The 23316-nt window shown below is 40.9% G+C and overlaps 2 protein-coding genes across 2 annotated transcripts; both read right to left on the bottom strand.

Annotated features, from left to right (window-relative positions):
- Positions 1–2009: 2009 nt before the first annotated feature.
- LOC131217603 (pentatricopeptide repeat-containing protein At1g08070, chloroplastic-like) lies at positions 2010–3524 on the bottom strand. The gene has a single exon (XM_058212544.1). It carries the CDS (start codon positions 3522–3524, stop codon positions 2010–2012), a length of 1515 nt encoding a protein of 504 aa, XP_058068527.1.
- Positions 3525–5169: 1645 nt separating this feature from the next.
- LOC131217039 (eukaryotic translation initiation factor-like) lies at positions 5170–22938 on the bottom strand. Its single transcript, XM_058211724.1, has 10 exons — positions 22833–22938; positions 22554–22789; positions 20121–20192; positions 19271–19366; positions 18746–18967; positions 8863–8957; positions 8158–8245; positions 7709–8059; positions 7356–7598; positions 5170–6388 (listed from the first exon to the last, which is right to left on the bottom strand). Exons 2-10 carry the CDS (start codon positions 22719–22721, stop codon positions 5360–5362), a joined length of 2364 nt encoding a protein of 787 aa, XP_058067707.1. The 5' UTR covers positions 22722–22789; positions 22833–22938; the 3' UTR covers positions 5170–5359.
- Positions 22939–23316: the final 378 nt, after the last annotated feature.

Genomic DNA, 23316 nt, shown 5'->3' with positions numbered 1-23316 from the left:
TACTATGTTCTTAAAGCATCAGTTGGACAAGGTAACTGCTTTGATAGTCTATGTAGATGACATGATTATTAGAGGAGATGATGATGAAGAAATCTATCTGCTTCAAAAGCAATTAGCAACTGAATTTGATATGAAAAATCTGGGAGGACTCAAGTATTTCTCGGGAATTGAAGTTGCTAGGTCTAAGCAGGGTATATTTCTCTCCCAATGGAAATACATATTAGACTTGCTAACTGAAGTAGGGATGTTGGAGTGTAGACCTGTAGACACCCCCATGGTTCAGAATCACAAGCTTGGAGAATACCCAGACCAAGTACCAACAGATAAAGGAAGATACCAAAGGTTAGTTGGTAAACTCATTTATCTCTCTCATACTCGTTTAGATATTGTATACGCTGTAAGTGTTGTAAGTCAATTTATGTATAATCCAAGTAAAAGTCATATGGAAGCAGTGATTCGAATACTTCGATACTTGAAGTCATCCCTGGGCAAGGGACTTATGTTCTCAAAACATAACAGTTAGTCGATGGTTTATGGATATACGGATGCAGATTGGGCAGGTAATATCAATAACAGAAAGTCCACCTCAGGATATTTTACATTTGTTGGGGGAAATCTTGTAACCTAGAGAAGCAAGAAACAAAAAGTGGTAGCTTTGTCAAGTGCTGCAGCTGAGTTTAGGGGAATGACTAAGGGTCTTTATGAATTCCTTTGGCTAAGAAAGCTACTCACTAAAATCGGGTTTGCCCCCACTTCCGAGATGGATCTCTTGTGTGACAATAAAGCTGCAATTGCCATTTCTCACAATCCTATTCAACATGATCGTACTAAACATGTGGAGGTAGATCGACACTTCATCAAAGAGAATCTTGAAGCAAAAACAATTAGGTTTCCGTTTGTGAAATCCGAAGATCAGTTGGTGGACATCCTTACAAAAGTTGTATCTAGCAAGGACTTCTACAACTCACTTGACAAGTTGGGCATGCGAGACCTCTATGCATCAACTTGAGGGGGAGTGTTGGCGTGAGCTGTCATTGTAAACAACCAAGAGAGATTTTAGGCATTTGAAATCTGTAACATCCCGTGAATAAGGGAGTTTAGCATGAGTCTAGGAGACGGAATTGTATAGCAAAGAATAGGTTTTAGGTTTTATTCTTTTTTAAATGTATATAACCAAAGGCTGAACAAAAATGAAAAGAGATGAGAGACAATTTTTGACACCTAATTGGTTCATATCTCTACTCCAATAGAATGGCATTGGCAAGCTCGATCTATCGGCGTCTTTACCACAAGACGATCGGTACTTGGCTAGTGGGCCACCATGGCCTGAGCTTGAACTATAAGCCAGATGGATAGATCAGCTCCACAAACAGCCAGGACAAGCCCAAGCTCAGACCATTTTCACCACTATGTTGCCTCATCATGGATGGGTCGGACGATGGACCTCAATGATCAAGAACAAACATGGATGGGCCTCCTTTTCTGTTCAATGTATCATCACATAACCATAGTGTTCTCTATTTACTTGAGAGAATGATCGCATATGTTCGGAAATATGGTAATTATAACAGGATTTGAGCTATCTGGGGCCCATCATGTTAGGCCTATATCTCAAAATCCAGCCTAACCCATAACTCAAGTGGGCCACACCAAAGGGCATAATATGGGAGATAAGAGAGGGGAACACCCACCATAGAATCCTCCAAATGGAATGTGGGGCCCACCTCGTTCTCCCCTGGGACCAAGGGAAACAAGATTCAAGCCATTCCAAAACTCAGGTGGGACAAACCATATTAATATGTCTCAAGTCTGATTGTACATTGCTTCCTGTGGTGTGCTCCACCTGAATCTTGGATCAGCACGATTCTTGGGAAGGTACGGTGAAAATGACGAGACGCGCAAGATTCATGGTTCAGATTCCACATACACATCATAGGTGGGCTCCAAACAGCTACGCTTCGATTGATCATTCCCCATCTACATATATCAAAGGCTATCTCAAACCACATTCATTTAAGATCACCAGCCAGAAACCTGTGCAATCTACCATTAACCTCAATCATGCTACAACCAGCTGTTTTACTAATCCCTGCATCATTCATCACAGCCCTCCATCTACTTGCATCTGCCCACCTCCCACATGTTGCATACATGTTAGCCAGCATCATATACTCCCCATCACTCATACAATCAGCTCTAGCTGCAGCCCGCTCGGCGATGATCTGGCCCATCTCCACATTCCTATGAACAACACAAGCACTAAGCAATGCACCCAAGACGCTCGCTCCAGGCTCAAATGGCATGCTCTCAATGATCTCATTAGCATTATCAAGCAGCCCCGCACGGCCCATAAGATCAACCATGCATCCATAGTGCTCTGACTTGGGTGAAATGCCGTGTTCGTCCATGTATGTGAAGATGCGGCAGCCTGCCTCTACCAACCCTGAATGGCTACATGCACTCAGAAGGCCAATGAAGGTTATATCGTCAGGCTTCACGCCTTGGCTTCTCATGTCATGGAAGAGCTTTATGGAAGCTTGGCCATGGCCATGAATTGCCAGTCCTGAAATCATTGAATTCCAGCAGAATACATCCTTCTCCTGAGACTTGTAAAACACCTCAAGAGCATTTTCTATACTGCCACATTTTGCATACATATCTATCAGCGCCGTGGCTACACAGTGATCTGATGCGAGTCCAGTTTCCATTGCATGGATGTGCATGTTTCTTCCAATTTCAAGCGAACCCATGTGGGCGCATGCAGATAAGACACTCACCAGAGTCAGATGGTTAGGCTTAACGACATGGGCCTTCATATCATAGAACAAATCAACGGCTTCAATGTAGCGATGACTTTGTACATGACCAGCAATGATCGCATTCCAAGAGACTACATTCCTTTCTGGCATCCGTTCAAATAAACCGCGAGCTGCATCAATCTTTCCCACCTTGACATAGGCAGAAATCATCGAATTCCATGAGACAACATCTTTAACAGGAATTCCATCGAACATCTGCCCTGCTAAATCTTCCCGTCCAATATTCGAAAGCCCAAAGACCATGATATTGAAAGAAACCTTATCTCTAACGGGCATTGTATCAAACAACTTGACGGCATCATCCATCTGCCCACGAGAAGCATACGCATCGAGCATGGAATTCCAAGAAATCAGATCTTTATGCAACATCTTCTCAAACACCAGACGAGCATGTTCGACGTGTCCAAGCGTCGAATACATGTTGATGAGAGCGGTCTGCACAAAAGCATGAATCGAGAAGCAGGTTTTTATGGTGTGGCCATGAATGCTGGCACCAGTAGATGCGGATGAAAGACAAGCGGCCGCCTTGAGTACGATCGGGAACGTGAAATTATCACCGCTGATTCCTGCTTCTAGCATCTTCACGAACATGGAAATTGCTTGTTCCATGTTGCCACTGAGAGCTTGCTGTTTGATAAGCTTATTCCATTGGCGTTGGTTGGGAGAAGATGGCAAGGACGGAGAGCAGAGAATTAGGCAAGCCATTCAATAATTCAAGGCCCTCAGGCCAAGAATCAGGGCCGTTTGGGTGAGATGGGTCACAGCACTAGCAGAGAGATGGCCGATGGCCGAGCGTGGGCTGCGAACTGATCGTACTGAGAAAATTTCGTGGGGCCCACCGCGTTGTATGTGTCTCATCCACGCCTTCCATCCGTTTTAGCATCTCATTTTAGGTCATCAGCCCAAAATTTAAGCATATACAATGTCCAAGTGGACCACACGATAGGAAACAGTGGGGATAATGACATCCATCGTTGAAGCCTTCCTGGGGGCCACGGTGATGTTTATTTGTCGTCCAAGCTGTTCTTAAGGTCACAAAGAGATGGATGAAGGGAAAATACAAATACCAGCTCGATCAAAACTTTTGTGTGCCCGAAATGAGCTGGTAAAGACCTATACATCACGGTGGGCCCCACAGTTTACTCAGTAGGCAATAGGCTTCCTAAGATTCCTGGAAATATGACTTCTCCAAATTCAGAAGAGAAACCGTGTGGTCCATGAAAGCCAATGACAAGAACATATCCCATTTGAAGGGAGCGAATTGCGTGGTGCTAGGTGAGGTCTGGTCTCGTTGGGGGGCCCACCATGAGGCATGTATTTTATCCAGACCGTGCATCCATTTACCAACTCATTTTAGGCATGAGCCCAAAAATTTAGGTATAGCCAAAGCTCAAGTGGACCACACCACAGGACAGTTACCCAAAACCTTCCTAGGGCTCACAGTAATGTTTATTTATAATCCAACCCACCCATTCATAAGGTGACAAGGACCTGGCAGCTTGGTTAGAAGGTTACACGGACCACCCCCCCCCACACACACACACACCATAGGAAACAACACCTTGGAAGAAGTTTTCAACAGTATGCGCTCAATCCCAATCCCTACTGTTTCCTATGGTGTGCTCTAACTTGATATGCTTCTTCAATTTTGAAATCATTCGATAAAAAAATAAAAAATAAAAATAAATGAGCTTGCAAAATGGATGAATATATACATCGTGCTGGGCCTCAAGTCCTGACACCAAAACTCTAGGTGACCAGTACACAACATAGGGACTCCTGCATGAAACTCCACATATAAGTCACAGCTTGGGACCCAACATATGATACTGCAGCCAACAAGCTGATCCTTTTCACCCATTTGCCAACAAGCTTGATCCTTTTTTCATTCATTTGCAAATCAACGGTGATGCCCACAAGTGGAACAATCTAGATCAGTGAAAGGGTAAATCAAACTGCATGTAATGCAGTGCCCCCAGACCAAGATCTCCAAATGAATAATCTACATGTGTAGGGTCCAAAACCAAAGCCCCGTCCCATCTAGACTATCATGGCGGCAGGTGGACCACCATGACAATCATTGGAGCCTCAACCACGCCTAAAGTAGCTTCACTGAAAGTGAAATCAGGACCCAAGGGAGAACCCAGAGAAGCTGGAATCAGAGAAACAATCAAACAGTGGACATCTCAAAGCTTTGTTAGTCTCAACCCCTGGCCCAGCGAAATCAACCTTGGCTCAAAAGCAAAAAAATCAACTGCCTGATTTCCTTCCTCTTCCTCTGAATGAAGAAACGCCGCTCGTACCATCTCAGGAATTAATTTTTTGAAAAAAAATTAAAAAAAGAGAGATATACAAGCTCATAAAATTTACCTGTTCTTCACAGCTCTCTACTTATCACAATTGTAACATAGTTGCTCGCCTCAAAAACAAAAGATTTTTAAAAAAGTAAAAAACAAAAACAAAAACAAAACATAATAACCATATTCATTCTACCAGTTACAGGGAAGGACAAGATTAACCATGAGAGAGGATGTCTAAGATCAAGAGAAGAGGCCCTGGCATGCGCTGATCTCGGCTGCTTGCGAAGCCAATATCACCTGCCCAGTGGGGTTCGAACCAACGGTCTTCATGGCAGCATCAAACACTGCCTTCTGGAACATTGAATCCTCAATCTTCTTCAATACCTCCTTCACTACCTTGAAATCCAGGCCACCTGCCAAGACCAGCTGCCCAACCACCTCACCAAAATTGCTCGGCGCTTTTGGAATGTCAATGCCGAAATCATCAAGCATTGACCCGTAGTGCAGGCACCCAGTCCCTATGTCGCGAGCAGTCAGAACCTTCTTGGTAAACAGGAACTCCAGGAGCTTGGAGACAGATGATACAAGAGGCGGGCTCTTCTCTAAGGCAAGAGAAATAGCTTCCTTGACGAGCTCGGAGTGGTAGTCAGGGCTTTTCAACTCCTCCACGCACTGCAATGCTTCCTCGAGAATGAGAACACTGAAGTATTCCTCCAAAAGTGATACAGTCTTTCTGTGCAGATCAGCCGGGTTTGCTCTTGCAGCAGTTGACGGCTTCTGAGAAACCGGGAGCACAGATGGTGCGGGACCAAGGGGCTTCGCAGGCGCCAGGTTTTGGGCCAAGGGTTCCACTCCTGAAACCAAACCAGAGGTGCGGGCAGGCAGTCCGCCGCTGCCCTGTAGCAATGCGCTCATCTTGCCAGTTATCACACCACCGCTGCCCTGTGGTAAGAACTTATTGCTGAGGGGTGCCGGCTTGGTGACTGAGGGAGCCTGAACTCGGGCAGATGATTGCATGGACCTGGAACGGGGGACCTCCCAGTTGTCGTTATCGATCCCAGGCATGCCAGGCATCTTCCTAGTTCCAGGCATTCCGGGCATCATGCCGCCGGCGCCAGGTCGGTTGATTGGAAAGCCACCAGGCCCAATACCCCCTAGAGCACCTGCGGCAGATCCCCGGCCGTTTCTGATTGATGCGGCAGCACCAGGCCGCAACCCAAGATTCTTCTCTGCCTCTGAATGGATTTCATTGATAGTCTTTGCTTTCACCTGAAAACAAAAGGAACCACATGCTCAAATTGAAGGTCCAAATCAATGGTTTCGAAAACAGACAGGACCAAGCAGTCAGACCAGTTTGGACCAGAACCTGCTACCAAAAATCCAAAACAGGAACAACCATCAAAGCTCAAGCTCATCCCTGTACTTGAAAGTTGAAACTAAACACTCCAACCCACTAGGCCAACAGCAGATCAGCTCCTTTTTTCCTCTTTAGAATTTCAAATGAAGCAAATTTCCAGGCCATAGCAGACAGAGGTTCTGGCCATTTTCATCAGCAGTTCAACCAAATTGGCCAGAAAAGAAGAAGAAAGTAGATTGAGGTCGGGTCCAGGTTTTAAAACATAGGTTTGCACTACCAATTCCATGCTACTAGAACCCACTCTTTGTGAGAAGTAAATTCAGAACAATAATTAAAAAAAAGAAGAAGAAGAATTAGTTGAATATCACATCTGCGCTTCAAAAGGCCAGACTAAGCCACATGTTGAATACAATTTTATATTATCATTTTCCGCGTTCATCCATATTAATTATGTTACCATGCATTTCCACCCACTCTCAGATAATGGTAGCTCATCCAACAATGAGTATGGGCCCCAATGTGGATATGATATCCAGAGACCGCACATATGGGATTCCTCATCACACATCAAACAATCTTAGCAATCCAATTGGCAGCCATCACATGCATGACGAGGAAGTAAATGGCCCACGGTCCATATTCAGAAGATGATATCAGAAGGTTATGATTGTACCATCTGATATATCCATTCATGATGGGACCATGATCTAATGTCTGCATGCCTCCTATGGTGGATGAGTTACAACCACTCAATGAACGGTGGAAAATCCACGCAGTTATCTGTCAGTCAGGGCAAACTGACTGGACTGGACTAGCTTTCAAAAGACAGGTTAGGATCATAGCACAGTCGGGTCTTATTCAAGAAATGACTATGTTTACCTCTTCACGCCTAGGGACCCAGTTGTTGGCACGCAATTCCAGAACATCACGGACCATAAACCTCAACCGCAGTACCAACTGGGGATTTGTCGTCAGCTCCTTCAGCCGATTGAAGTAGGCATCATTGAAACGGCGGGACTTTGGGCTTTCATCAAGCTGCTTGCCGATGGTGGTGAAGAACTGGCAGATAGCCTCAACATTTTCCTCATCAGGAGATGTCTTGCCATCATGCCCCAACAACTCCTGTTCAATACCAACAGATCATCAGGCCACTTTTTAAAATAGCAAACCAGCTTAAGATATTATCAGGAGGCACAGGGACCGGACCAGCCATGGAAAAGTGCTCTAAATACCTGAACGATATGATGGACAATTTTCTCCGGCACCATCTTCTGCTTCAAAAGTTCACCGATGAGACGGATGTTTCCGAGGGTGCGGAGTTTCACCATCCTTTCCTTATCTCTACGTTCTAGCTCTTGCTCTGGTCTAGTCATTTGTCTAATTTCAGCCCTCAGATTGTCTGCACCTTCAAATGCCTCTTGGCAAATATTCAAAAGGATCCGCTTGAACGTAATTTCTTTTCCACCAGGTTCATCAGCAGGAAATGGCGGGAGGTTTTCATTGAGATCAGAACATAGAAGAGCATACATGGGGCAGAACGTAGGTTCCAAAACCGCCTTGTCAAATATCAGTGTTATGACACCCTGTGTTGCATGTGCAATTAGCAAAGCCAGTCAGAGAATGATAACTCTAAGAGACCTCTGCAAGAGAAACAAGCATCTAATTTCCAAGAAATGAAAACCTTTAAGATATCTGGTGTGGTGATTCCAGAATCAATCAATTGTCCCTTGAGAAGATCGAATTTCTCCGGGGTCAGCTTGTTCAGTATCCTATGAAACAAAATTACCATTTCATCACCAAACAAATTATAAGTAACAGTATTAGGCCTGAACTAGTTATCCCAGGTTCCAAAAACAGAACTGGTGTCTAAGATCTTTGATAAGCCCACAAGTGTGCATAAGGCAGCTCTGTAGATACCACCACATGCGAGCATGGGGTATAGGTAGGGGATCTGACCCATCCATCAGGGAGGTCCAATATGTAGATGAACTAAAGATCAGATTGGTCTAGTAATCAGGCGGGCCAAACTATAACAATAAGAAAATGCAGGGCTAGGGGAAATTTTGAAGGATAAAACTTACTGAATTTTACTAGGCCATCTACATGTTTCTAACAGTATGGCCCACCTGATGAATAAACCAGCATGATTTTCAGATGAGATTGAGAACATCTACATGGTCAGACCCACCTGATGGACAGAGTGGAGATTGGTACATGTGTGGACATGTAGAAGATACGCCTTGTACAGTGGACCAAAACTCATTTTTTAGAATGTTGCTTATTTAAATGCAGAATCAAGTCTCAAAGTCAATGATGCATGTTAACTCGCATTTCCAGCCTGAAATAATCATTATGATATGAATATAAAACATCCAAAATTAAGTACCCTTTAACTGTTTTCAAAACTCGTTCCTTCTCGTTAAGGTTGCCTCTTCGGGCAGACCATGGCACTTCAGCCTTGATGAGAGCAGCAGGTCCTCCCTGGTTTCAAGTAAGAATGCCAACGGTCAGGACTAATACCAGAACGACAACCATTTCTGCAGAGAATGCAACTTGGGATAGATAGATGAAATGAAACAGTCAAATTGATATAAAGGCAAATTGACAATTAAGAAAATGTTTGTTAGAGGAAATTAAGTTTTAAATGCATACAAATGTGTGTGATCATGTGCTTCATGAAATGATTTCTGGATCAGATGCACATTTCAGATCATACAGTACCAAATACCAATTGTCATTTTAGCATCTCCACGCTTCTTCCTATGGAGAAGAAAGATCACCCCAATAACCGGGTGCATTCTGGATCAGATGCACATTTCAGATCATACAGTACCAAATACCAATTGTCATTTTAGCATCTCCACATTTCTTCCTATGGAGAAGAAAGATCACCCCAATAACCGGGTGCATTAGATCACACCCCCAAAAGTTACAGCCTTTGATTGGTCAGCCCTTGATGATAGAGTTATGTCGAAAACTTGGCTCATCAATCACAACCAATAAGGCCCTGTTCTCATGAAGCTGTCTGTTGTTTCATGAAAGGAATCACCCATTCACTAATTGCACTTTTTCCCTATTTGCTCAAAGGATCAGAAAGTTGTATCCATTGGAAGCTTGGCTTTCTTATAATTCCAAGCATTCACCCAATGATGATCAAACCAGAATTTTGGAGGAGAAAATCTGTAGCAAAATTCTTACAGTGGCTTTGCTCTTCAAGCTCTGAAAGATCTAGAATGTATATTCAACATAACATTTAGTTTTGTCACCACCACCAAAAGACCTGGGCTGCTGTTTGGACCGTACCTCCCCATGGAATTGAGAAGATTGTTGTTCAACATTACCCACACTCGAATAAGCGTTGAAACAAACTTTGAGCCTGTGTGTTGTGTCATTAGCATAATTTCTGAAAGCTTCATAGTTTCATTCTTTAGAGCAAACTTCCAAGGAAATCTAAATCAAAGAATACCAAGATGAATGGACTAAGAAACTTTTGGAGAAAATGCTAGTGCTAGCCCAAAAAAGAATGTAAAACGCAGTTTGCATGCTTCCAACCATGTCAGACTTGTTATAGATGAACTAATTGGTAGTATCCAAGATGAGTTCCCTCGGAGTTCGTTGTTTATGGATGACACGGTGTTACCAACAAGAATAGAGAGGCAAATGCTAAATTGGGGATTTGAAGGTTCTGTTATCGAGAAGTTCAAATTTTAGCAAAATAAAGACAAAGCATTAGTTATTTTGGTTCTATCAAGAGCTATGAGCATTTGGAATACAATTTTGGTAAGAATAGATATAGAACAAGTTTCTTTTTTAGGAGAAACCAAAGAAAGAAGAAACGGAAAAGCCACATACAGCGAGGTTGATATGGCATCATTAGATTAATATGACCCTTAGCATTCTGAAAAACCACAACCGGCAAGCACTAGCTGTTTGAAACAGCTCTGCCGTTGTGTTCCTGCCATATCACACACAAGACGGGGACAAAAGACGGCTGCAAGAAGGGAATCCTCTGTTTTTTTTTTTCCAAGATGACACACTAAAAAATAAAAATAAAAAATCCAATAGAACACGAGACAAGCCAAGCAACCCTGAAGAATGAAGAAATTCCACAAAATCCCCTACATGAATGAACATAAAATAGGGGGAAAAATAATTCCACACCCACTTGTCACCCTCAAAGTTGGATATTATCTTGTATCTTGGCTGTGCAATAGATCCAATAGATCCACCAGACCCACGAAGAAGAAGACACCCACAAGACATCTTGGTTGTGCAATAGATCCAATAGATCCACCAGACCCACGAAGAAGAAGACACCCACAAGACACCCACAAGAAGAAGAAGAAGCCTCCATATGGTTTTCCCAGGTTTCCCTACCCATCCTCCATGCCAATGTTGTCAAAATCGTTATCATATTGCAAATCGTAATAGACGTTGAATCGTATCGAATCGCAAATCATATCGCAAATCGTAAGATTTTTTATGATTTTCTTAAAAATATGAAAAATGTAAATAATTCGGAAAAAATTAAGAAATTTAACACTATCATGATATGGTATTACTTAAAAATTAAATGATTCTTATCTTTCTTGTTTTTTGTCTATCAATAATTTTTCCTTAAAAAACATACAAGGATTCTTTAACAATTTATGTTCTTGTGACCTTTCTCAAATGTAAAATCGCATTGGAAGAGCAGCATTTGATTCTGTAGAACAACGAAAAAGATATCTTGATTTCTAACCATCATTCCACAATACATAGGAGTCGATATGATAGCTTCTTTCATCGTTGTGATCCCCGAGTCCCCAGGAACTGAATCGCTAAAGGACTTCAGACCCATTAGCCTAATCAAGAGCCCCTATAAAATCCTAGTGAAAGTCTTAGCCTCTCAGCTTCAAAATGTCATCCGAAAGTTCCTCTCAAAAAATCAAAATGCTTTCGTGCTAGGTCGCCAGATTCTTGACGGTGCTCTAATCGCACATGAATGCCTGGACTCCAAATTCAAAAAAGGCTTGAAAGGTGTTGTTTGTAAGTTAGACTTGGAGAAGACCTTTAATCATGTGGATTGGGACTTCCTTGACTACATGCTTGATTGTATCTGGTGGGGAAGCAAATGGTGATCCTAGATCTAAGAATGTGTGAGGTCAGCTCGCTTTTCGATGCTCCTCAATGGCACCCCAAGGGCTTTTTCAAAAGCATAAGAGGTCTTTGACAAGGGGATCCTCTATCCCCCCTTCTCTTCATCATAGTGGTTGAAACTTTGGGAAAAATGCTTTCAAAAGGTCAAGAGGAAGGCTTTTTCTCAAGTTTCAAAGTGGAGGGTTTGTCTTCACCTATCTCCTTTGTTCAATTCACTGACAACACTCTCCCATTTTGCGACGCCTCTCCCCTCATGATAAGTAACTTGATGATGACAAGCCGCTGCTTTGAAGCAGTCTCCAGTCTAAGAGTGAATTTAGCTAAAACCAAACTCTTCGAGGTGCGGATGGAGCTAGAGGAGGAAGCTATTATGGTTGATTCGCTTGGATGTGCGGCAAGGGCGCTCCCTACTATTTTTGTGGGCCTCCCTCTTTGTATTGGAAAACCTCTAACGCATCTTTGGGACAAGGTAGTGGAGAGGTTCAAGAAGCAACTTGCTGAATGGAAGTGTCTCTATCTTTCGCTTAGAAGCCATATCTAATGAAAGACAGATGCATGAACTCAAATATTGTGTGAGATCAACCAACAAAATTAAATTAATTAATAAAAAACACAAAATTTACTATCATCATCACAAATATTAAAATCCCAAGAGAAAATCATGTATAATTCTAGCCCGGGTTACCAAACATCATCCTACAAGACCATTAAATAAAGGAAACTAGGATCTAATGGATGTAGGGACATCAAAATAGTATAAAGTTAAGCCTATTTCAAAAGAGAATGTCTAGTACTACCTAAGGTAAAATTAAGATTTAGGGAAATTGGGGAAGGGGTAAATTGGATAAAGGGTTTAGCTATTAAGATAAGGAAATTAGGATTTTGGATGGAGGGAATGTAAGGATTTGGGCGTAATTGAAGAGTGAAGAACTAGGGTTTAGTAATTTTGGGGAAATAGGAAGATTGGGGATTTATAGGTTTAGGGTTAGGGTTTGAGGAAGAGAGATTAGGGTTTTGATGCAAGGGTAGTGGAAAGCCAAAGGGACAAGATTAGGGCCGTATGGCCAACCATATGGGTTCACACATGTGGTTGTACGATCACACGTGTGGTCGTACCATCACACGTGTGGGCTAGGTATGTGAGGTTTTGATTTTTACGGTTTGGCTCGTCGATAGATGAATAAGGGATAAAGATCGGAAGGATGTTGATGGCTTGGGACAAAGAAGATCAAAGAACTTGTAGCATACCTCGATGGTTGATGAATGGATGAGAGTGTGGGGGATAGAAGGAAGCCTCCCGCCTCCGTTGATGAAGATTAGCTTCGCACCAATCTTCCTTCCAATTCACATGGAAGTCACCCTCAAATCACATGAAGATGGGAGAAGGAAGCAAGGAGCTCTCTCTCTCTCTCTCTCTCTCTCTCTCTCTCTCTCTCTCTCTCTCTCCTCGAAAAACCAACTAAAGAGAGGTCACATGCCCCCCTTCTTTTATAGCTTCAAGAACTTTTTGAAATTACAATTTAAACCCTGTATTATGAATTTTGACGAAAATGACCCTAGTCTAATGAAAAATCAACTAAAATCACTCATAAGGTATCCAAACATCAAGTAATCATAAATTAAATCCTAAAAAATAATAATGTCCAAAACTGATGAAGATGATCCACGATCGATGGCCCAATCATGTGATTCATGCGATCCAATAGCCCAATCATCACATCCGTCATATTCGACGGTCCAAACCACTCCCTAAAGCAACGCATGTGCATATTCCCAATGTGGGGTCTTCTAGATGCTCGCACATGCACATGGGGTCTTCAGCATGATCATGGGTACTCACCTAGCTACAAAGAAAGCAGCACAGCCTAGCTCCTTTAATACGTGCCCAAAGGTGTACGTGAAGTGATGTCCTCATCAGTATCACTCTTATCAAAGCTACACTCTCAAACCTCCTGCTATACTTCATCTCTACATTCAAATGCTCGGCCCCAGTGATCTCAAGACTTGAGAAAATCATGCATGACTTCCTATAGCATGGAGTGGAAGACAAGAAAAGGTTTCATTAGATGGCTTGGAACGATGTTTGTAAGTGTACAAGGATGGAGGTTTAGGCATCAAAGATCTAAAATCCATGAATGAAGCCCTCATTGGAAAATGGCTTTGGCGATTCAGGGAGGAAGACACAACCCTTTGGAAAGACGTCATCAAAGGCAAATACAGATGCTCGGACGGAAGATGGGGAACACTCACGTCTTGCAACTATAAAGATTCAACAATTTAGAAAGGAGTCTACTCCGTCAAAAGTGTTTTTATGGAAGACGTGGGTTTTTCCTTGGGCACTGGGGAAAAATCATTTTTGGGATGATATCTGGATCGGCCCCTCCCTTAAAGGAAGACTTCCCCATTATCTACCGTTTGGCACTAGACCCAACCATGAAGGTAGCTGGTTGTTTCTCCTTTCTTGGAGACTTGGTGGTCTGGGAGCCTTCTTGTGGAAAGTCCCTTTGAGATGAAGAGGTGGCGGAGTTTGCAGCGCTCTTAGAAAGAATTCATCTTTACCTCCCTTCTATCTCAAAGATTGATAAGATAATTTGGAGGGCCCATAAGTTTGGATCCTTCTATGCCCGCTATCTTTACTCTTTCATATGAGATGAGAACCATGAGAAAGTGTTGGGGCATACAAATTTCCTATGGGGCTATAACACGCATCCTAAGTTTGTTGCCTTCGAATGGTTGGTTGGAAGGAATAAAATCCTAACAATCAATAACCTTCGATGATACTCCCCAACATTTGCCCCCTTTGCATGTGCGGCGAGGAGATTGTCAATCATCTCTTTATTCACTACCTGTTTGAGAGTTCTATTTGGGCGCAGATATCTTGAAGCGTTTCCAAATTCTTTGGTCTCTTCTTCCTCTCAACATGGTGCCTCCTTTGGGAAGACGAAGAAGATGCTATGGAGGATATCTCTCTTGGTTGTCTAGTGGGTTGTTTGGGAGGAAAGAAATGCAAGATGTTTTTCAAATGACTCAAGTCAATGGATAGAACCTCCCATAGAGCAAGGTTCTTTGTGATCGAATGGGCTTCTAGTCTCCCTTGCCTTAAGGGATGTAATTTGTTTTTCCTTGGGATGTAGTTGGGTCGCCGCTTTGGCACCTCTGTCCTCTATTTGTTTTGCTTTTTTCCCGTTCCCCTTTAATAAAAGTTTGTTATCTTTCAAAAAAGAAAAAAAAACCTTACATGGGATCATAACCATCCGTAAAAATATTCCAGATAAGTCATACATCAATTTGGTGCTTCGACCGGTTAAGTAAGAAATCATATAAAAAACTCTATGATGTAACATTCCAGATAAATCATACATCAATTTAGTGTTTCGACCGGTTAAGTTAGAACATTCCAGATGTATGACTTATCTGGTGTTTCGACCGGTTAAGTAAGAAATCATATAAAAAAAAAAAGCTTTATGATGTGACATTGAAGAAAATATATACCATTTAATCTCTTATAAAGAATAAAATAAAATAATTTACCTTTTCTAAATTATTCTTTCTTTTTTCTTTTGAAAGATTTTTTTCTAAATGATTCTTAAAGCCCCCACTAATTTAAAAACATAGAACAAAGGCCAAGTGAAACTTAAAATAGAAGAAAACAAGTAAAATTTGAATCACAAATCGGGATTTGAATTGTAAATCGTAGGATTCAAATCATAAAATCGTTTACTTCACAAAAAAGGGAGTCAAAGGTGGGATTCATATCGTCTTGCTTGTGATTTGAAATTGTAGGATTTTGACAACATTGTTCCATGCCAAGGCCATGGAGATCCTCCATTGTCTACGGCATTGCCCAAGCAATATGAAGAAGAAAAGGGGAAAAAAAAAAAAGCAACACCTTACAAACAAACAAAAAAACAATGAATGAAAAGGTGATCAATCGACTCTGTCCCCCGTGCACATCAAACAAATGTTGCAAAGGACTAGGGATCTCTTTTGCAAGTTACCAATGCTTGAGACTCTTTCTTCCCACAAGCCAAACAAAGGCCACGACTCTAGGAGGGGCTTTCATAATTCCAATGATAGAATGGACAAGGCTTACAGATGTAAGCTGGCTCCAAAATTAGATTATATAACGAGTGAATAGAGAAGGTTGCCCAATCGATGCGCTCTCCAAACCATCAAATCCTCTTCAGGAATCGAGGGAAATGCATTCTTCAAAAAGTCTAGCAAGCTGGCCAATTCTAGTATCTCATCATCTGATAAATTTCTGCGACATAGAGAAGACCAAACCATGTATCCGCCACAAATAGAAAGGAAAAAAAAAAAACGATCCACAAAAATGAAGTGATCTAGAGCAAGATTAGCTATTGAAGGGAACAACTCTTGAAGTGCACAATCTCTACAACAAATATCCAGCTAAAAGCGAATACAATTTCCTTAAGTTCGCAATTCATCTCCAGAAAATATATGATCCAACGAAGTTATATCCTTCCTAATACTAAGAGGCACAATAAAGAGACATTTGATATTTAACCTCAAAACCACTTTGAAACAAACAATGATTTTCCGAAAGTTATCTACCGAGGTGGCATCTGTATTGCAAAACAAATAGCATGCATATTGGAGATGATTGCCTTGAATTCCTACATCCTCCACCTTAAAGCCAAAAATTAAACCATTCTCCTTGGCTTTGTGAAGCATTTTGCTAAGCACTTCTCCCACCATAACCAAAAGGTACGAAGATAAAGGATTGCCTTGTCTAATATCCATGCCACCTATCCAACAAAAAGGAAATGTGAGAGTTGTCCCAAGGGATAGACAACAACTCCTTCCCAAAGCAGAGATCCACTCCAAGCACTGCTTTCAAGGGGTTGGAAGCTCTATGCTGGGACATCGATTAAACTCCATGGCTAGGTGATTGCTCAAAGCAATGTAATCCTTTATCCTGCTTTCATAATTTGAAAAACGAAGAGATACAAGATTATTCTAATAGAATTGATAAGGTGGAGATGTGCCTCTTGAGTGTCATGTGACCACCGAACATGCCAATGAGGAACCCTTTATAAGACGACAATCAGACCACCAAAATGACGTGTAGATTGTTGGGTAATTAAAAGGCAACATCAACAAAAGGTAAAGAATTGCAGAGATGAGGATATTGAGATGAATGTGGGAAGGCCGGGAAGAATAGAATCAAGAATGAGTCATCGAAACAATATAATAGTAGTATCAATAAAGATTAAACGATGAAAAGCCAATTGAGTTGGTTCAGCCATGTGTTAAATGGGAGACGACCCTACCAAGGGACAGAATCATGGTCAGAGTTTAAGGGCCTGAAAAGATGATATGGAGAAGACCTAAAGCGGCTTGGATCAAGGTGGCCCTAGCAACAAAGAAAACCTCAGTTAGTATTGAAGGTCCTAAAAGGATGATGAGGAGAAGACCTAAAGCGGCTCGGATCAAGGTGGCACAACTATGAAAGCTCCAAAACTTACTGAGGACAGGGCCCTGCTATTGGTGAAACAAGATCCAGAATGCAGTCCCAAATAGCTGGGACAAGATGATGTTGATGATGTTTCTTGCCATGGGATATTACAGTCACGGAGACCCATGCTTTTCTGTTTCTTGCCATAAGATAAAGGAGTCGTGAAGGCCCATGAGTTGCAAAGACCATGCTATGCTGTTTCTTGCCATGAGATAAAGGAATTACAAAGACCCATGCTCTTCTTCTTCTTTCCATGGGATAAAAGAGTTGCAAAGGCCCATGCTCTGTTTCTTGCCATGGGAAAAATGAGTTGCAAAGACCCATGCTCTTCTTATTCTTCTTTTTGAAAATCCTTCTTCTTCCTTTCGAAAATCCTTCTACGTCTTCTTGAGAATAAGCAACACTTGTATCAAAAGGATAAGAAATGATACATCAATCATCAAGTAAGAGAGAATGGATTTTGATACAAAGAAAAGATCTAGAAACACCAGTCAAATCTTAGCTAAGAGGTCTGTGGGTAAATGAAATGTTTAGCCTTAAGGGGAGGTGTGAGATCTGATTGAAATGAAAGAAAGGATTCAAAGTTCCGTCTCATAAAAGCTGCCTGTCAAGAGTTGTCTTCCACAATTAACGAGCAGAACCCTTGGAGAAATTGAGCAAGCCTTCTATTGGGGCTATCGCATCAGCTTTATTGGCATCCCCAATACCAATTGGGCTAGAAAAGAAAAAGATTATGTCACCATACTCATTTCTCAGTCAGCCACCCATCCACCAGGACTATGTTACCCAAAGAGGAAGCATCAGATTGGGCTTCCTCCACAAAGTTGGAGAACAAGTCAACAAATCAGACAGCCTTCAGTTCGCTATTAGGTAGTGCGCGCCCACAAAGAAATCCAAGGCCTGTATCCCCCAGAAATTCATAACACTCAAGGGCCCACCTAACAATGCTTTCAATTATTTCTGAAACAACAGACAACAAATCTTTTTGCTATCATAAATGCAATTGCTCCTCTTTCCACGTCCCCCAACATAACGCAAATGGAAGCATACACCAAAGAAGATTTCCCCTTCCTTTTTAAGGGGACTTCCTCACCAAGAATACTTCCCCATGGTCTAAAACAACCTCCTCACTAAGACCCAAGCTATCCAGATATGCACAAGATGCAGACAACAATAAGGCATGAGTACAGATTTAACACATAATAACAATTAACAAAGTATTGGACAGGACAGGACATGGATACATTAGCCATTTTGAAGAATCTGGATATCATAGATTTGGAATATTGATAATAAACCAACAAAGTCTTTACAACAATTAGCAATTCGAAACCGCTTCCTTCAGTAAAAACATTTTGTCTTTTGAATGGTATAACATTCAAAGACATCAAACAAAAGGTGTCACTCTCAAAACTCTTAACAAGGCCATTGCAACCTTCTAAATTCTCCACGAACATTCTTCTCTTACCAGTTACTAAAATATTAAAGCTACATCCCATAAATGCACAAACAAAATATTAAAGCTACATCCACACAAGCACAAACACCAAGATATGTCTGTTTAGATTGAAGTAGGGCCAAAACAAAGCAATGGGTAAGAAATTGAATAAATACGAGTCAATTTAAAAAAATGTGGCTGTGTAGTCATTACCCCTTGTGTGGAGGAAATTTGAGCTCGAGAAAATTGGGAGCTTAATTGGTCCTGGCGATTGAATTGATTTGCTTCTTGTTGTCTGGTGTTTGTAGGGAACTCTTTATTATCTCGAATAGAATCCCAAGACCTGTCTTCTCCAGAGGCAGGCAATTGTCCCGGCCTTCCACGCCAATCACGATTGTCTGGTTCGGCATAACGACTTACTGGTTGACCTTGTGGCTAAAGAAAAAGAAGAAATTATCACACAAACTAAAAACAGAGATAATCCAGAGGTAGAAAACCTCAATGATGAACTGTTCAAAAAAGAAGAGAAAAAGATAATCTCAATGATGAGCTTTTGAAGAAGAACAAATTAAAGAAATCCTATGTTCTCAGCATAGATGGGGTTAGTACCTACTAAAACATAATCAATGCAAGCATAAGACATAAGGAATCAACAAAGTGTTTCCTTAAACCAAAACCACTTTGCTATTTTTATCCAGAAAAATGAAGGCAACATTACAAATACATAAAGAATCTCACAATGGCATCTCCACGCCCCCAACTTTGATCATCGCCAAAAAGTTCAGCCTCGATCTCTTGTTTGATTTTCAAGATGTCTTCAGGAACATCTCCAACCTATAGAGACAATATTGGAAGAAAAGAAAGCTGTAAATGAGTATTTGTGGAAAAGTTAAATAGATTCTGAGCAAATATCCCAAATTAGCACATAAGATGAACCTCTAATGAGTCTGCAGACTTAAAATAAATAACTATAGCAGTATAAACAGAAAATAAAGAACAAAGGGAAAAACTCGCGAGTTGCCCATAAATGCAAACATAATATAAAACAAAATAAAATAAAAATATGTGATTTCTTATGTTTGAGTAAAAAATAGAAGCTTTTAAACATTTCCACTGAAAAAATTATCATGGATTTTACAAACAAATTCGGCGCTCACACAGATTCCAAATGAATGGTAAATGAATTTATATCAGTTCCTGAACATGTGATTGTGGGAGAAATTCAAAGTAGAGAAAGCAAACATGGGAAACACATCTCCGCAAATATGAACCGGGAACAAGTTCCTTCATTTCCACGCAATTTTCCATGAGGTTCTCCCATGTCTTGCTTATTGTTTCTCCTCCCACCAAACCAGATGTCTCAGTTTCCACTTCACACATTAATCTCTCACCACAATAAACAACACTAGTGAATCATATTTTAGCAAAGCCCCATAAGAAATACAACCTCAGAAGGATGAAAGCAAAGAAATAGTTTTTTGCAACAAACAACAACATAACTCTGAAGCACACAAGCCTCATTAAAAAAAAACTCAATGTCAGAAGCATGCAAGCAAAGAAATCATTTTTGCAACAAACAACAACATACCTCCTTAAGTTGCAAGAGCTGGTCTCGTGTGTGACGAATGCGCTCATGACCCTCAAACCACAAATCTCCAGTCTATTAAAATCAGAACAATTAAAATTAGAGTCAAACACATCCAACGTTTGTGTACTTAGACCATGAATCATGCACAAAAGAGAGATTAATGAAGGTGATAGTTATCAAGCTTGAAAATCCCAATAGTAATTGAATGAACAAATTATAACTAAATTGACAACTTAATAACTTAAATGTTGAAATTTTGATAAAATTCTAATAAAGGATATAAAGCATGATCTGTATTTGGAATGATGTAAGAACACAAAGTCTTCTACTAAGAATAGTTAGCCACAATTTAACTATAAAAATGTGGCAAAGGTGGTGCAGGAATAATTTTAAACAGCGTGTCTAAGAATGAAAAAAAAAAAAAAAAAAAAAAACAACCTATAGGAATTGTGTCAGCCTTGATTTATATGAACAACTTATAACTTCTATTCAGAAAATAAAGTTCACTAACTTGGAAAAGAAACCAAATTGAATCAAGCTACAAGCACAAACACAAGCAAATATGACTAACCATCCAAGTCCAACTAATCCAGGTCATCCGGCATGCACCTATACTACCCATGAGTATGTGTATCAAAGCCAAAACAGGTGGAAGTGCATAGAACAGCATCCAAAACATTGCAAATGAGGATTTGAGCAAATTGGTTTCCTTACTCCATGGATTAGTCAGTAGAATACAAGCAATACTACAGAGAAATCACAAATAGTTAAAGGGCTTGGAGAGCGAATTAGGGCCGTAATGCATTGTAAAAGTGCAATGATTACAATTTTACAATGTTTGTTTAAACACGCCATTAAGCACATAATTCAGTGGTCAAATGTTTGTGTAATAGGAGACAAGTAAAGGAATTTATAACCATTACAATTTACATTGTATTGCAGTGGAAATCTCCTATCCAAACACTTACATCAGTGTATTTTTCCTGTTGATTTGACATATCAGTAATGTAAAAGTATCATCATTACGATTTTACAACACCTATCTAAGCACCAGAATTTTCTGTCAAATTACCAGTTTTCAAGGAGAATAATTTGTAATCATTGCACTTTTAGAATACATTGCGGCTCTAATTCGCTCTCCAAACAGGTCCTAAAGGACAATGCAATTTTTTTTTTAGAATAAATGAACCAAGGAGACAAGAACACCTTCGATCCCAAGTAAAAGAGCTTCCACCTGTCCATGCAAGTTGGGTGGCAGACATATTTCTAAGCTTCTGCTATGAAGATTCACATGCATAATTATCTGGACTAACAATTACTAAGAAAAAATCTAAGCTGTCCAAGCTACCTAGCAGTCTGCAAAAAAACCAACGGAACTTCCTGTACATATTAGACAAATGAACATCCGATGTTTGAAAAAAAAAAATGGCACAAGACTCACAGGTACACCAAATTAATGCCCATGGAAAGATTCTTATTCAACTGGAAGAATAATAATCATAATAGTGGTGGTGATTGAAAGAACATCTGTATTGGAAAATTTAATTAAATCATCAGAAGATTTACATAGGAAAAAGAAATAATGCAAGTTTCATGAGACATCCAAATATAAATTTAAATCATCAGAAGATTTACATAGGAATAATACAAAAGAAATAATGCAAGCTTCATGAGACATCCAAATATAAAGAAAGAAGTAAAGTTTGATCTTCAAATCCATCGCATTAACATTCTTCATTGGGGAACCCGATCTAACATGCATGCATGCATGCATATATTTCAAGAAAATCTATCATTTTCCTACAAACAAAAGGAAAAGAGAAGTTGTTGGGCACCCGTTTGGAGGTGGGTGAATCCCCACCTGATCAGATTCCCTCTTTTCAGGCCAAACTGAATCCAAAGATATTCCGCATCTGGTTTACCCAAAACGTCATGGGCAGAAGCAGAAAAGATGTTAAAAGGGATGACTTTTAACGTCAAGGGCAGAATCAAAAAAAAAAAAAAAGTGTTAAAAGGGATGACTTTTACTTCCTTCTCACACCAAAAAAAATAAATTGGTGGAGATATCCTATCTGTTTCAATAGGAGACACCCGTCCGAACAGAACCGTATAAACTATCGTAAAAGTGATCTTTCAGCATCGTAATCAAAACACGCAATTAGAAGAAACCAAAGAAACAAAGAGATTGAAACAGCAAGCAACACTGGAAACTGTCATAATCCATCAAGAACAAGACATCTCATAAAATCAATAAAGATGCTTTTTTTAAGAAGAAGATGCAATAAAACACAGGCCATCGGATTAAGCATCGGAGAACATCAGCTCCATCTATACATACACGATATGAAAAACATGGGATTCTGCAAGCGACAAAGAAGTTGGATCCAAAACCCTAGATCTGCACGGAAAATTAGGGTTTTGTTCATGACAGACCTTGAAGGATGCTGCTGAACCAGCGCCATGAGGACGGAGGATCGGGAGATCTGAGGAGCCGCCGCCGGAGTTTCCGAAAGAAGAGTCGAGGCGAGAGGCGAGGAATCGGCTACCTCGGTTGCCTCCACCACCAGGACGTAAGCTGATGACCGTCTGATCTGCCTGCATAACTCGATCTATCGCTGAGGCGATATCGTAGCCGTCGGATTTCACAGAGAGAGAGAGAGAGAGAGAGATCGTAGCCGTCGGATTTCACAGAGAGAGAGAGAGAGAGAGAGAGAGGGAGGGAGGGAGGGAGGGTGGGATATATAGATAAGATGATTGGAGAGGAGCCTTTTTCCTGAAAGGGCTCTCTCTCTCTCTCTCTCTCTCGCAGGCTGCAGCTGCAAAAGAGGAAAAGGGGCTGAAGGAAGAAGAAGAGTCCCTTTTTATAGTGTCTGGTGGAGGTGGGCTTGATGATCTGAACCGTTCATACAGAAGGATCTCTTTTGGATGGCCCACGGTGTGAAAGATCTTGCCGATCGGAGACTGGGGTTGTCGAGTAAAGGGACAGGAACGGGGAGCGCAGCTTAGCAGCGACTCCGGACCCAGCGATGTGGGTGATACCCTAACCGTAGGGCCCACCTCGATGTATTCATTTCTATCCAAGCCGTCCATCTGTTTTTCCAGCTTATTTTATTATATGGTACTAAAAATGAAATAGATACGAATTTCAGTTGGACAACAATAAAAAAAATAGTGGTCATTGATCACCCACCATTAA

The sequence above is a fragment of the Magnolia sinica genome, chromosome 10 (assembly GCF_029962835.1).
Source record: "Magnolia sinica isolate HGM2019 chromosome 10, MsV1, whole genome shotgun sequence".
NCBI classification, from domain to species: Eukaryota; Viridiplantae; Streptophyta; class Magnoliopsida; order Magnoliales; family Magnoliaceae; genus Magnolia; species Magnolia sinica.
This window is presented reverse-complemented; position numbering and strand designations above follow the sequence as displayed.

Excerpts from the sequence above, each read along its gene's own strand:
- LOC131217039 (XM_058211724.1), bottom strand. The coding sequence starts at position 22,721 with ATGCAGGCAGATCAGACGGTCATCAGCTTACGTCCTGGTGGTGGAGGC. Across the intron at positions 8,958-18,745 it reads AAATTTCCTCCACACAAGGG|GGAGGACCTGCTGCTCTCAT; the intron begins GTAATGACTACA and ends ACTTGAAACCAG. Across the intron at positions 8,060-8,157 it reads CCACACCAGATATCTTAAAG|GGTGTCATAACACTGATATT; the intron begins GTTTTCATTTCT and ends CATGCAACACAG.
- LOC131217603 (XM_058212544.1), bottom strand. The coding sequence starts at position 3,524 with ATGGCTTGCCTAATTCTCTGCTCTCCGTCCTTGCCATCTTCTCCCAAC.